The sequence below is a fragment of the Phyllobates terribilis genome, unplaced genomic scaffold, assembly GCF_046119375.1.
Source record: "Phyllobates terribilis strain yellow unplaced genomic scaffold, ASM4611937v1 Scaffold_5__5_contigs__length_657084704, whole genome shotgun sequence".
Taxonomy (NCBI): Eukaryota; Metazoa; Chordata; class Amphibia; order Anura; family Dendrobatidae; genus Phyllobates; species Phyllobates terribilis.
Window position 1 is genome coordinate 116,738,727 of NW_027362765.1, and position 15,778 is coordinate 116,754,504.

Sequence of the window (15,778 nt, forward strand, 5' to 3'; positions counted from 1 at the left end):
TAAGGATTAGAATATTTTTTTTTTGTAGTTATTTTTTTTTTTTTTTAGAATAATTATTAAGTACTGCATTGAATGTGCTGTAGGTTACATAATTAGACTGGAACAGAACTTGTGATAAAAATTGCCTAAAATACGAACGCCATACATATATGTCACGGAAATATCCGAAAAGGAACAAGCACACAAAATAGCTCTTAATAGAGCCGAATAATATTATACAGCAATATTTGTAGCTTAAGTTTCGGAACATTTCAACGTTTATATTTATAGATATATATATTTATATGTATATATTAAAATATATAAAAAAAAATTTGCCCAGTTTTTCACACAAAATGCTTCATAGTCAGGCCTGTAACTTGGGATCTTTCTTCAAATGTCCGTTTCGTCCTTTTTTTTTTTCCTCACAGAGTTTAGTGCAATTACTTTACATTTTTTTAATTTTTCTAGAAACATCATTTATTCCACAAAATTCAAGAAACGAGTTAACCTCTTCTCACAAAAAGTATTAGGTTAGTAAATATGCTTTTCTCATTGTGCATTGTTAAAAAAAAAAAAAAAAAAGCACAACTATATTTATATAATAAAATAATAAAAAAAAATGGATATTAGTTTAATTTTACTCTGATGCCACTCTTATTTAGCCGCTGACTAAACTCTATAATGAACATCAGTCACAATATTTTTAAAAGATTTTTAAGTCCGTAACGCTGCCATTTTGTAGGCTAAAGACATTTTGGAATACAAGTTAAAAAAATAAAATAAATAAGAAAAATTGAAAAATATCCACCACCTCATGGTAAAAAAAAAAAAAATCTATTAAAGCATTGGGGACTAGAGATGAGCGAACCCGAACTTTCGTTGGAATGTTCAGAGTTCCGGGGGGAATTCCCTTGCAATGTTCGGAGTTCCGGGGGGAATTCCCTTGCAATGTTCGGAGTTCCGGGGGAATTCCCTTGCAATGTTCGGAGTTCCGGGAGGAATTCCTTTGCAATGTTCGGAGTTCCGGGGGAATTCCCTTGCAAGGTTCGGAGTTCCAGGGGGAATTTCCTTGCAATGTTCGGAGTTCAGGGAGGAATTCCCTTGCAATGTTCGGAGTTCCGGGGGAATTCCCTTGCAATGTTCGGACTTCTCTCGGAAGTTCGTTGCAATGCTCGGAGAGAGAATTTTCCAGATCAAAAGTTTGGGTCCTCATTGTTTTCCAATGGGGTTCGAGTCAAGTTTTGTTACCCAAACCGAACTTTGGAATAAAAGTTCACATCGGGTACCAGAACCCGAACTTCCACAAGTCCGCTCATCCCTGTTGGGGACTTTTTGTGGGTTTAAGAATTTAGTCTGCATTTTTTATGGTCTGGACCATTCCGGTTCGCAAAGCCTGAACTACTAATATACTGAGGAAACTGGCAGCGAGGGGTGTATATGTTCGTTGGGCCTACAAAATGGCAGTCGTGTTGTGTCAATGATGGGGACGATCATATGATCTCAATACATAACAGAAAAGCATTTGTTCTATTAAAAAAAGCCCATTTTTTTTGATCCATACATAAATCAAAAAAATATTCAGATGTTATTTATGTGATTTAGAGGGGTGGGGGTGAAGGGTTCAGAGTGCACTTATCATTGGAATGAAAACAAAAATTGTAAGATTTACACACATGAAAAAAAAAAAAAAAAAAAAAAGGCAAAGCCCCAAACACAACTTCAGTCTTAAATTGCCACCTTCGAAAAATTGTGCAACCCATTAGCAGCCAACCAGGTATTTTATTAAGAGTTGTCTAGTGCAATTATGACTGTTGGAAGAGATAATCTGATTGGCTACTGTAATGAACCCATTAAAGGAATTTGGTCTAATCAATTTTTAAAGGGACACTATGGGAATGCAGGAAAACCAGGCAAAAAAAAACAACTAAAAAAGTTAAGAATAAAATAAGTCTAAAAAAATAAAAATTAAATTGGGGATTATTTCCCTGCACTCCATTTTTTTGGGACAGCACTCACATGATATTAGTCATTTGTTTTTGTAGAAAAAAAACAAAGAAAATATAACCTTTAAATAAAATAGAGCTTCCCTTTTACCATCGGCATAAATTATGAAAAAAAAGGTGTCCCTTTAAAAACATAGTTGTGTGTGTGTGTGGGGGGGGATGTAACTTTTTACATTGCTGAATCTTATAGGGCTAATACTGGAAAAGATTTTTGCAAAAGGAAAAGAAAGCATTACATATTTTTGTGACTCTAGCAACAAATTTTGCCACAAAACCATGCATTTTTAAAGGAAAAAAAATGATAGACCCTTTAAAAAAATGTTTTACTGCTCAAGTATCAATCCTTCAAAATTCAGCAACTTTTTTGTTCTTCTCCCGACATCGTGTTGATCAGTACACACAGGTAAAAGTTACTTGGATCCCCAGTAGCAAAGTATAAGAAAGTAATCAGACGAGATATTGGTTTGCACATTTTTTTGGTTTGGTAGGGGCAACCAAAACACCCACCTCCAATTTGCGTCATACAAAATCTACCACAGTTTTCAGCCGATCTGGCAATAGGATATGTGCATTATAAACAAGGCTTGTATAGAACCTTGGGAACAGTCCAATGCTTTGCATAACAAGCACCATACAGAACGAGGCACATTATATATAGGATTTAGAGCGAAAGATGGGGGGGGACATATTAAAAGTATAAATACCCCTTTGGCCTGTGTCTCCGCACATAAGGAAGTGTTATCCTTTAGTAGCAGCTGAACTTGGTTGTTACCCGGCCACCACCCATCATCATTGAAGGCGTTTGTAAGGCACTAAATTGACGTGACACCAAAATAAATCCTAATGATACCTACAGATGCTTGTATCATACAAAGACGCCACGACTACGTTAGCAAGGGGCAAAAGTTTTTTTTTTTTTCTTTTCCTTTTCTTTGTAAACATTTTTTCTTTTTTTCCATCTGGTGTTTTTCTTGTTTATCCTCAAACCAAATTTTTGAAAATTAAACATTTGTGGACTTAAAATAAAAAAAAAATTGAAACCGAACAAGGAAAACTAAAAATCGATACTTATTGCCTTATTATACTTTTTGTTTTATATGTTCAGTCCATTTACAGGAGGTCACTGCTGGTTTGAGTTTACTTTGAAAGAATATATTTTTTTTTGTAAAATCTTGTGCAAATTCAGAAACCACCCCATAGGAAGAAGAAGAACAATTTTCCCATGATCCGTAACAATCTTCCAAAAACATCCGAAAATGGAGGGTGTTTCAGAACACCAACCCTCCTTTGTAAACTTTCTTAACCCCTCCCCCACTTCCCTAATTAACAAAAATGTTATAATTTACAATGCCTAACCTTTTATTTAAAAACTTGCTCCTCATGGGCGGGGGGAGGGGATGAGAATTGGAGAAGCATGCAATAATTCGTAGCCCTGCAATGATGGACAATCAAAATGGATTTTACAAAACTAATAAAAAAAAAAACCAAAAACCTCAAACCTTGTTTTTTGGTTATTCAAGTCTATAAGGAAGCATTTAAAAAGGTGGCACACAACAGCTGGTATAATATCACACAGTTTAAGTATTGATGCAACAACTTCTTTTTTTCCTCTTTAGACTTTGGGAGGAGGAGGAGATATTGCAAAGCTTTTATTTGCCATGAAAAACTTTTTGAAAAGTGTTTGAAGTATTCAAGGTTATAAATCAGAATTTTTTCCCTCCGATTATTATTATTAATTAAAATGAGAAACATTTCTGCGAAATTGAGGAGGGGGGTGGAATTACAGATAGATGATAATTTATGGGCAATGAAAATGTTATCTATTTTTCGGGGGATTTTCTCTTTAAATGGTATAATAAATTATATATATATATATATATATATATATATATATATATATATATATATATAATATTATGGATATATATATATAAATAAATAAAAGTGTCAATAGTGAAGCTACAGAGGTAATAAGGGATCAGATATCCTGTGATACATTGCTGAAAGGCGTTGCTGGCCGTGGAAGGCGCACGGGTCTTGTTTGCTTTTAAGCTTGTTAAGGTTGTAACATTTCTGGCTGAATTGCAGTTTCGCTAAAGAGAAGAAAAATATCTTGTCATTTTAAGCTCACGGAGATATAGATTTCGGATGAAATCTCAATTTAGTTCACTTGGAAGGTCTGTTAATCACTATAATTAGCAGTTAGACGAGCTAATTTATGCTGTGCTTGACCCATTGACTCTAATCTGGTGTGAAAAGCTTAAGCGGTGTCCTAGCGAGACATACTATCGTTTAGGTAGCGATAGCGCGATGGTATTGAAAATTAATAGAAGCAACTACTAAAATGCTGGGAGTTGTAGTCCGAGAGTAAGAAGTAAAAAAAAAACAAAACAAAAAAAAAAACTTTCCCGTACAACAGAGAAGTTTCTTCTAGAAGAGACTTCCAATATCTGTGGCCAGCCCCAATCCTTACCCCATGTTCCCAGAGGATAATCTATGGCCCATATTTATCAACGTATTGAAAAAAAATGAGCAAAAATTGGATTACTGCCTGAAAACTTCATTTATTGACTTAACAGCAGCCAGTGTAGTCTTGAAATTTTAATTGACTATTTCAGGCAAAAATATAATTTTTTTATTTTCAGACGGACAAGTAGAGGCATAGTTTTGGAATTTCTGGTGGATTTTTTATTTGTCGCCCAAAAATGAGAAAAAAAACCCACATTGAATCTTTTGTTGTGATGGGTACTGTCTAGTGAGGAGCGCAAATGCTCGTTACTGGAGTTTGCCTAGGGTGCTCAGGTATGCACAGAGTATCGCAGGTGCTCAAGTGACATGTTCGAGTCCCCACAACCGCATGTTTTGCAGCTGTTACACAGCCACAAAACATGCAGGGATTGTCCGTGTTTGTCAGGCAATCCCCGCATGTTTTGTGGTTGTATAGCTGCTGCAAAACATGCGGCCTCGGGGACTCGAACATGTCACTTGAACACCCATGCGATACTCGGTGCATACCCGAGCACCCTAGGCAAACTCCAGTAACGAGCACTTGCACTCATCACTAGTCCTGGCAGCTCCTATAGCAAAATATTGAAGTTACTGCTCAATTTTGCCAAGAATGACAGAGTACTCAATTGGATGATCAAAATAGCAGTTGAATCCTTTGCTAAAAAGGTTGATTTTTTTTTTCTCAGAATTTTTTTTTTTTAATAGGAGTCCTGATATAGGCTGATTGGTTGTAGAGCTAAAATTTCCAGGTCCTGCGGAAAGAAAAAAATATTTCCCTTTCCCGCTACTAGGTCTTGTTTATCTTGAAAAATGAACAAAAATAGTAAAAAAAATAAAAGGTTAAAAATGGCCGGTATAACCATTATTGGACAATTGGATCTATAGTAGGGTATCGAGAGCTACAGACTTAAAATTAGAATTTGCCATTAGAATATATATATTATATTAGAAAACCCCTACAAGTCCCAGCAGGTTAGTGAACATTTTGCACGAGCCTATGGTTTTGCGCTGTTATGTTGCAAGCACAATGGTAGGCATTAACATAATGCCAAGTGGATGCCGGCGAGCCGAGCCATTGTGCAGGAACGATATGTTTCCTGTCAATCTGTTAAGACCTTTAAGGAAAAGAAAAACAACAGAATTGCGTAACAGAAGCTCTTAAATAAGATTTTTTTTTTTCCAATTAAGATTAGGAAATTGGCCCGATTACTGTTTCTGGTCTAATAGGGAATGTATCAGCAGTACTGGATGGGTCGGGTCTGAATGTGATGCTTGTTTTAATGCAGAATTAATTTTTTTTCCAGTTTTCTTAAACTTTACTTTCTCAGCAGAAGAGAAATTGCACATAAGTTAGTGTCAAATAAAAAAAAAAAAGCAGGCAAAGAGAGAAGACTATGCATGGATGAAAGCACCATGGGGTCTAGGTACAAATATAGTGCAGACAAAAAAGCGGATCTGCCAAATCCAGCCAATCAGAGCGAAACTTTCCTAGTGAATAGGCCACATCCTAGATTTTTGGTCACAACCTGGCTGCCTATATTAACATTGAAGATGGACAGATGTAGAATTTAAAGGGGTTTTCACCTATCATGCAAATTTTCAAAAACTGGTTGACTATCAAAAACAAGCTCAAGTTTTTATCAAGAACGGGCATTTAAAACAACACAGACCTACAGATAAGCTGATAAGTTATCAGGAAAACTCCTTTAAATGTGCCATGTGCTACATCCGCTACTAATTTCTATGTGAAAATTAAACATTTTTTTTTTTTGCACCAAAAAGTCAAATCTTCTGACCCAAGACTTTACCAATCCAAATCTGTGAAAAAAACAAGTGCTGTAATTTTTTTAAATTATTTTAATCAGGGGGGGTTAGAACATAGTTGATCAATGCAGCACATAAAACTTTCTTTTTTTTTTTATTTTCCTTTTTTTTTTCAGTTTTGTATTTTGTGGTAGACATGATACATTGTTGTTAACACAAGGACTGCTATAGTCATATCAAAAAATAGTGCAATTTTTTTAACATTTATATAAATAACTCTAGTCCCCGCTTTTTTTTTTTCCTTTTTCTTTTTTTTTTTAAACACTCTTTCAGAGTTGGCACTCAACAAATCCACCCATTCCCCCGAAAAAAAAAAAATCTGTTTCTCCATATTTTTTTTTTTTTTTAACATCCATTTTCTGACAAACAAAACATCCCAAATTGTATAGGCCCTTTTCGAATACAAAAATACTTCCCCATCACTCATACTCTTTTTCTCTTAGTTCTCATATATATTTAGATATTGCAAGTCTTTTTTCTTTTTTTTTTTTCTTTAACAAAAAGTTTTGTGCAAATATTTCAGGATTTTGTTTCCTTTTCTTTAACATTAAGTGAGATACTTAAAAAATGTTTTTACATTATATATATACATATAGATATAAGGTGATGAGGGGTATATAGGTAAGCACTCACGCAGGCTAGTCAACTTCTTAAAGGGCAACTGTGTAAGAGGAATCCAAGACACAGCGAAACATATAAACAGGATTGCAAGCTTCCTCGGCTTGTGCATTCAAACCAGACAAAACAACTAAATATTTATACAGGAAGAAGGTGAAGAGGCCGGGAGGGTTTTCTTGCTTAACATTTATTCTCTCCCTCCTCCCCCGGTGTCTTCTTTAAAAGTTTTTGCCACTGCAATCTGTTGGTCATCAGAAAGGCACGCAACCATATTGCGACCCGGCTGACAACAAAACGGGCCGGCTTAGAAGTGCAGCGTTTACGGATTTCCACTTTTTTTTTTTGCCAATCAGTTCGGTGTTTTTTGATCCTAAAACGGCTGTCCTTTTTGTTTGTCCTTGTCTTTGCTCCGTGCAACTGTGCTGTCGAGAACATTGCTTTGCAAGTGAAGTCTGCTGCTTTCTAATATTGAGGGAGTGCCCATGTTTTGTTGATGCTGGTAAAATGAGGACCCAGGGTAATGACCTATGACCTCACTATAGGTTGGCGGTGGACCTTCCATCCTCCCGTTGCTGCTGTAAGAGGTGGCGCTCACTCCGGAGTTGCTGCTCGGGGGACAAGGTCCTCCGTAGACCGAACTATCGATTAAGTCGCTGTCAAAGATGGTCCGGTTGGGAGGCGCCCGCACACTCTCTCGATTCAGTTCCATCTGTTGTTCAGGGTCGCGGAGCTGCAACGTGCAAGGTCCTTGGTACGGTGGTGGCTCCTCTCCGTCTGATAAAGAGATGGTGGGCGGGAGGTCGATCTGGTGCTGAATGTAGGGATACGTAGGCTGGAAGCGGTTGAAGCGATCTCTTTGGAGAAAAGGTGGGATGCTGAGTCTGTCTGAGGGTCTCGGTGTGTAAATGTGCTGTAGGGGCAGCAAAAAAAAATGTAAATATTAAAAAAAAATATCAATAAAATGGTGCTTTTACGTTAATATCATGGATTTAACATGCATGCACCTCTAAGAACTAAGAGCTGAGCTTTCAACATAAAAAAATATTTATTTTGATAACTTGTAGCCCTTGAAACAAAAAACAGTTACTCAACTTTTTTAGACCCGCAAGTTGTCCCGTGAAGCTTCTGTGATATGACCCTATATGCAATCATTAGATGCAATCTTACAATCTTCATGTTGTATGACTGGTGGTTAACAAGCGCAGTGATAATGCATTGGCTTTGCCATCTTACCTCTGCCACCCCGTTTCCCGATACTGTGCTCTCCGAAGGCCACAGGCTTCCTTCCTAGGTCAGACAAAAAAAAAATACTGATCATGAGAATTGGCTTGGGGCCATTTGGAGTGTCTTGATCACTAAAAATGGGATTTTATCCATAATGCCCATTTGGGGTCAAAGGTCTCTTAAGAATTCTTACAACTTCCTGAGTTGAATAGGCATAAAAAAAAACAAAAACAATCCACCAAATACTTTTTGAACTTTTAGATTTTTGTTTTCACATAAGGTCAATCCCCTTGGCAAAGGCAGCCTAAAATTTGCACTGAGATGATCAGACTCCTGACATATCTGTTCCCGTTATCGGCTTGGGGTTAGGACAGATGTTTGCTGACCATAAATGGAGGAATAATGGGATTTTGTATTGGAGAATCGGGTGGGGATAACTAGGTTAAAATCTATTTTTATAAACTGGAAAATTACTTCTTTGTTTTAGCATTTGGTGCTGCGGTCTCCAACCGGCACGCGGACAGATAAGGCAGCCTTTGTAATCCCACCAATGCCGGTATCTGAACAAGTTGATCTTTTAAAAATCAACCTCATTTAGCGAGACAGGAAGACTACGTATTGGACATCTTAATTAGTGTAAAATATCTTGGCGGATTATTAGCGGGCACGAGAAAATCGGCACAAGTGGTATAAAAAAAAAATACAAACTAGGGTGCATCATTGTGCCTACAATGTACTGATCAAGTGCCAGAAATAAACCAGTTAATATGCTAATGGACATGTGCTCCTCCACTGGTCATTCTAGCCGCTGAATGGTACCAAGACGTTGCCAAACCTCAACGATGACTCTATGAGAAGGGTCCATGACCAACCTCGTAGGTCCATAGAACAAATGAGCATGTGCCCTTGAAGATGGGTAAATGTAAAACATGAAGAGTTAAAAAGGAAACTACTAAAGGGACTTCACCTCTTCTTTTGCAGCATTGCTGGAGCTCTCAACCATGTTTTCTAAAAAGTGGTTCTCAAGGATTCATTTTATAAAAGAAGTACAAAATCTCTTCAATTCTGTCCTAGGCAACCACGGCCAATTTAAAAGTAATCTTTGTTAAATAAGGCTACGTGCACACAGAGTTTTTCGAGGGGAAACTCTCCAAATCTCAAAATTCCTCAAAAAAGTCGAGTTTCCGCTCAGTTTGTGCTCTGAAAACTCAGCAAAAAAAAAAAATATTATACTCTAGTGTGCACATAGCCTTAATCTCAATCAATGGTGCTCTGAAAAAAAAGGTGGGAAGACTTACTGAAGACAGATTCTCCTCCCGCCTCCTGCCCTGGCTGTGCCGATGGATGAAAGATCTTGCAGAAAGTTTGTAGTGGTTTAGGAGACATGTGATCACTACGACCATCACCATCATCACCACGACAATGATGATTATCTGAACGAATTCCAGTTCCGCTGCAAGGAAGAGAGAAGAAACCATGAGCTAGTGTTGCCATAGTTAAAACAAACAAAAACACTAAAATTACTCAGAAAAAAAAAATTGTTTTCAAAAAAGAATCACATGGACATCTTGGCTTCTGCTTGTAGAGTTTACTGGCACGCTACTGGGAATTGTCGTTCCTCACAACCCATGCATCTCCGCCGGTCCACAGTCTAACCTCCGCCTGTAAGGTGACCTTTCATTGCCTTTTGTTATAGCACCCAGACATGGAAGCTCTGCCAAACACCACAATAAAATGATACCGGAGTCTGATAAACTGGATAATCATTAACCAATGAATGCATAAAACAGCCAACGGGGTGATTTATAAAGCGGTGATACTCTAATCGCATAAAACCACTACATTTGGTGACTCAATGTCTGTAGCCAGAGTTGGGTCAGATAAAAAAAACAAACATAGAATAACAAAACAGACTCATATACTTCATAAAAAAAAACAACTATCTGATCATCTGTATGTATAATTTGAGGGACAAGAATGTAGACCTGAAAATTGACCCATCCCACCCCTGACCCTGTTAGAGCCCATTTAGCCGAACTGAAAGCCGACGAATAACCGCCAATACGCTCTATAGACACCAATCTGCGGACGCTTGATGGCCGGATTAGACAGGGCGAGTGAGCACAGAATGTTTAATACGATCAAATATAGTTCTCGGCAGCACATCACTTGTTAACACAGAACGATGTGCCGCCGAGAACGATGATTTTAATGGCGGAATGAACGATCTAATCACCCAATGAATAAGAATTTTGTTGGCTTATTGGCAGCATGTCTACACAAGCTGATGATCTAAGGGCATAGTCAGAAGGCCGTATATATCGGATGTAGATGGTAATGCAATGCTTGGACTGGAAGGCGGCTCTCCTGACCCGAGTGTAACAACTTCATGTATTTCTATGCAACTGACACGCTCGGGTCAGGAGAGCCGCCAGCCAGTCCGAGCATTGGCGTCCGATCTATACAGCTGTCTGACTGAACCCTAAGGCCATGTTCACACGTTGAGTATTTGTAAGCCAAAAACCAGGAGTGGAACAATCAGAGGAAAAGTATAATAGAAACACATCACCACTTCTGGATTTATCACCCACTCCTGATTTTGGCTTACAAATACTGATGTAAAATACTGAACGTGTGAACGTGGCCTAACAAACGCTAGTTCCCGATTACCGGCTCAACTAAATGAACCTTTAGACACCAAAACAGCAGTGACATTAACGATTCCCAAGTTCTAATCCACAAATGTCGATTCATCTTGTGCAGTCATAAAAGATTTTTTTGTCGGCCCAACAGTGGTCCTTTCAGAAGATCACCGAAAGGACAAAAAAGATAAATGTGCATTTTTTCCAAGACATGTTTGTTCCCATTAGCAGGCATCCCTCCCGAAATTAACCCGATATAGTCAAAATCTTCTGTAAATATTCATCTCTGGCGTCAAAAAACTTTTTTTTATACAAGAATATGTATATATTTTTTTGCTGGAGAAGGCAACCGCTGTCATATTCAGGAAGACACATTCCCGCCTTCACCGCGCCCACAAAAGTGGCAGAACCTCGTTGTGCCCTGGAATGATTAAGGAAGGCCTCTGTGGCCTTATCTTGGCAGCTTCACTCTCCTGATCTTGGGGAGTACATTCCAGATGTAATTGCCCTGCCCTTGTCAAGATGACCAGTGATTCACAGACTCCAGGCTGGCAGCAAAATAAAGACTTCTTTAAAGCAACATGCAGTTCTCTGGAGAGGCGGCCCCTCCTCGGCTATGAGCGAGCTCCTTGTACAGGCTCCCTGGGAGGAACCCTGGCTCTGAACAGGCAGACATGACAAGTTCTGTGCAGATCAAGCCCAGCTATCATCACACAAACAACTATCGGGTCTACCAGGATGGAGGATCGAATTCTCTTCCTGAACATTGTGACCAACTAGAAGAATTTTTTTTCTAGAGGCCTTTAAAACAGTCAAAAACTTTCTTGACATATTAAAAATGAGTAGCAATCAAGTAAAATACTTACAACTATGTTCGCATTACAAACGCACCAAATCCTTACAATGAGAATGATTTTCAGCAGCATTTCCGCACCAATTATCTAGTTTAGGTTTCTAAACGTACTTATTTTTATCGCGTTTTTATCATGTTTTTTTTTCCAGTTTTTGCCTGTTTATGGTAGGTCAAGTCTTGAATAAAACTAGTCTGTTTTGGAAATGTACTGTTTGCTCAGTTATCAAAAGGTAAAGTTATTCCCTTTGCGGAAATGCAATAAAAAACAACAAAAAAAAGCAATAAAAAAAAAAAAAATGTATATGCATTAACCCGCACCTCATTTAGGTTTTAGAGGAAAATTCACAAATAAAATGCAAGCTTATCACAATAGAAATTGCCAATGAAGTGTGCAGTAATTTTCATTAGCAAATAAAAAATTAAGAAATATGAAATACGGTAAGTCTCATCCACTTGATCTGTAGTATGCTGTGCTTTTTCCGCTTGCAAATATGCAGCGAAACCCCCCCCCCAAAAAAAAAAAAACTGGAGTATACATATCGTGCAGAACTTAGCCTAAGGCCAAGGCCCCACTATCAGTATTCGGTCAGTATTTTTTCTCAGGAGTGGGAGCCAAAACCAGGAGTGGGTGATAAATGCAGAATTGGTGACTTGTTTCTATTATACCTTTTCTCTGATTGTTCCTCACCTGGTTTTGGCTCCCAATCCGGAGAAAAAATACTGATAGTGGGGCCGTGGCCTTACAGTTGGAATTTGGGCAAAAACCCAAATAATTGTCAAACATGATGTTATTGGCAAATAGGATGTTATGCCAGGCAAAGACAATTATCACATCACTGTTCTATCTGGTAATTTTTACAGTATTTACTGCATCATCAAAACACCTTAGACCTTGGGATTTTTTTTAGAACTTCTAGATTTTTCATCCATTTTCAACTTGTTTTTGTTTTAAGAGAGTCAACCAGTAGAGATGCTATGGGTCATCTAACATACAATAGATTGTCAGAGCATGCATGATTTTGGAAAAAATGTATAGGTCACAATGTTCAGCCACCATTTTATATCTATCTTCCGATTCTCCAGTTCCCCCCTTATGAAGGTTTCTAGAAACATTCGCTACGTACAATCAGTAAGAACCAGTCTAATAAAAAAGTCCAGGGAATTACATGTAACATAATACAACCAACCTATGAATGAGTCACCATCAGAACTTCTAATCTAAGTCTTCACCAAAAAATAAAAAGCTAAAAACTTTTCAGTGTATGGCGTCACCAAGCAGATAAGAGGCCGTTCCTCACAAGACTGAAGTGATACAAGGACATGTTCTTACCTTAAAAGGGCACACGTCATTTTTTTCTTTTTTAAACTAGAAACAAACAGTATATGTTTAAGACTCAGTATCTGACCGGCTTGGCTAAGGTCATGTAAGGTAAGAGTTCTGCTTAGCGAATGATAATGGAGTCCCAGAAGATCGCTGTTCACCTCTTTTTATAGTTCAAGAACAATTACACCCAGGATATTTGTTTTGCAAGATCAGCAGCATGGATAAAATCGGTTCCCATGCTACTAGGCAGTGGGGAGAGAGATCCATGTGGTTTGCACCTTCTCCAAATGGGAAAAAGCACTCAACTTTGGATGGATGACCAACCCAGATTAAAATGTTCCACTGATAAAAGAATTGATCCTTGGATGAGGAACCCCCCAAAAAATTAAGAGGGGAATGTTTTTGAACCCTATAAGTAATTCTCATTAACAAGATACGAGATATTATTCATGGACTACTTCAAGGAGGACTTGTTCCCACATGGTTCCATGTATAGATCCTACTAATGGCTGGTTTCACGGAAGGATATCATGCATATATTTCAGTAAAACAAAGTCCAACCATCCAAAATTAAAATCAAAAGTTAGTGTTGGCACTACCAGACACATTTATGCTTTTGCATATGGAAGCAGAGGAATGTATACCGAAAGATTAGGCATAGCTTCTAAGGCAGAAGATGGTGCTTTGTGGGATGGCAGATTAAGTACCTATGCAAGTATGGACAATTGGAGACTAATTTCATTGGCCCTGTCAATTTTAAAGATAGAGCCTACAGAAAAAGGTTTTGCATTTTTCCCCAAAAAAATCAGTTCCACTCTATGGTACTCGCATAATTACAATACAAAACACAATCCATGGGCGGCATGGTGGCTCAGTGATCAGCACTGTTCCTTTGTAGTGCTGGGGACCTGGGTTCAAATCCCACCAAGGACAACATCTTCAAGGAGTTTGAACGCTCTCCCCAAGTCTTTGTGGGTTTCATCCCACAATCCAAAGACATATTGATAGGGAATTTAGATTGATGTCTAAATAAGGACTATGTCTAAAGCAACGTGCAATTAATGGTGCTATATAAGCGAGTAAATTAAATTAATAAAATGGGTAAGGATGGCACTGTTAAGGGAGGAAATGTCTACTCCTTGGCACGTGGCCACCAAGGCTAGAAGATCAACAATGGGAGAGGTAGAGATGAGATGGATATGGGTCAACCTTTAAAAAAAACTGCCAGACGCTCTGACTTGTACCAACTGTGCCGCATGATTTTTGGAATGTGGAAGGGTCACTTTAATTCAGTAAATGCAACCACTGAGGCTTTTTAGCGGCTCCCACCAAAGCGCGGGCATCTCTTCGGATGCTGCTGCCGCCTAAAGCAAGTGGAATTACAAACAAGCGTCCTATTAATGATAAACAGACAGACGGTCAGATGGATAGAAAGACGCTTCATAAAATATGCCATCTCATGCCGCCCCGCAGCCCTGCGGCAGCAAAGTGTAAACACTGGAATTTCGGCACTCACTCAAGCATGGGGATCAGAGAGTCTGAAATGTATAAAAATCTAATCTCGTTAGTTGCGGCTGTCTGTGAAGGGAGACGCTTGGAATTCATTGGGATTCTGGTCCGCAAGCGCTCTGCCACTGACTTTCAACTCCTGTCATACCACTTATCTCTGCCTCTAAAAGATTTAGACTCCCTCTCTCGCCTTCTTCCAAAATTCCACCCCACACCAGAAGATGATCCGAGCACAAACCGATTAGAATGATTTGTGAATAATATAGAGCTGTACCCATACATTTTGCCCATTTTTATAGAACATATATTTTTCACTTTATTATATTTTTTTTACATAAAAATGCAAAAAAATAAAATAAAATTATATATATATTACACACACACATACACACACATTCGGATGCCTTATTATTCAGAACTATTATACTCTCGTATTTAAAACTAAAATTTAAACACCTGAAATTCATCGAGAAGAAAGGGTTAACAGACAATTTGGGTAAGTCGCAAGTGACATTTTTGGGGGGCTTGATTTGTTTAAGCAGCATGTTTTTGTTTCTCTAATGGATTGAAATATTTTTTGACCGTTTGCCTGATAATTGTATGAAGTTTCCGTATTAAAAGGCAATTACGGAAAATATTCCACCTATTGAGAGATAGTCCGGGCTTTATTACAGAATTTTAATGTAAAAAATAAATGAAAAATTTCAACAACAATGACAACCATGCAGCTCGACTATAAGGGGGGCAAGTTCAGGGTGTTCGGAGTCACAGCTATATTTATATTCCCCGGTAACACAAGTTGAAGTGTGACTCCGGCAGCCAAGCGCGGGGCAGGCCCCAGCCACTTCCAGACAAACGGGAGAGCAGCTTTATTTGCATAATGTCTAGACCGTCGTAACAGCTGCTGCCTGGAGAAAACCAGTTTTCAACACACATCTCCCAGGCACCTGTAGATGCTGCCCGCCAGGTGAGAAGGACGCGGGCAGCAAAAACATTAGACAAAGCTCATCATGCTGCCAAAAAAAAAAATCAAAAAAGGTTACCGACCCCAAGGGCACAGGAGGCGGTAAATACCCATTGTATACTTTTTATCTAATATTTCAGTAGTCAATTGTTCAAAAACACAGCAAGAGCTCAAAAGGTAGAAATAAGAAAGGAGGTGCGGAGGGGAAATAATTCTGAAAGCAAAAAAAAAATAAAAAAATTCTAGGTCAGAAACAAAAAAGGTTATAGAAAACAATGTTGCCTGTTAAATAACATACAAAAAAAAAGTATTGAACAAAAGATTTCA

General features: G+C 38.2%; 1 protein-coding gene across 1 annotated transcript in view; it reads right to left on the minus strand.

Moving 5' to 3' along the window:
* Positions 1-541: 541 nt before the first annotated feature.
* PMEPA1 (prostate transmembrane protein, androgen induced 1) overlaps positions 542-15,778 on the minus strand; it is a 52,657-nt gene continuing 37,420 nt past the window's right edge. Inside the window, exons 2-4 of the mRNA XM_073682782.1 lie at positions 9,458-9,612; positions 8,169-8,222; positions 542-7,845 (exon numbers count right to left, since the gene is read on the minus strand). Coding sequence (XP_073538883.1) covers positions 7,306-7,845; positions 8,169-8,222; positions 9,458-9,612 — 749 coding nt within the window. The 3' untranslated portion in view covers positions 542-7,305. The remainder of the gene's footprint in view (positions 7,846-8,168; positions 8,223-9,457; positions 9,613-15,778) is intronic.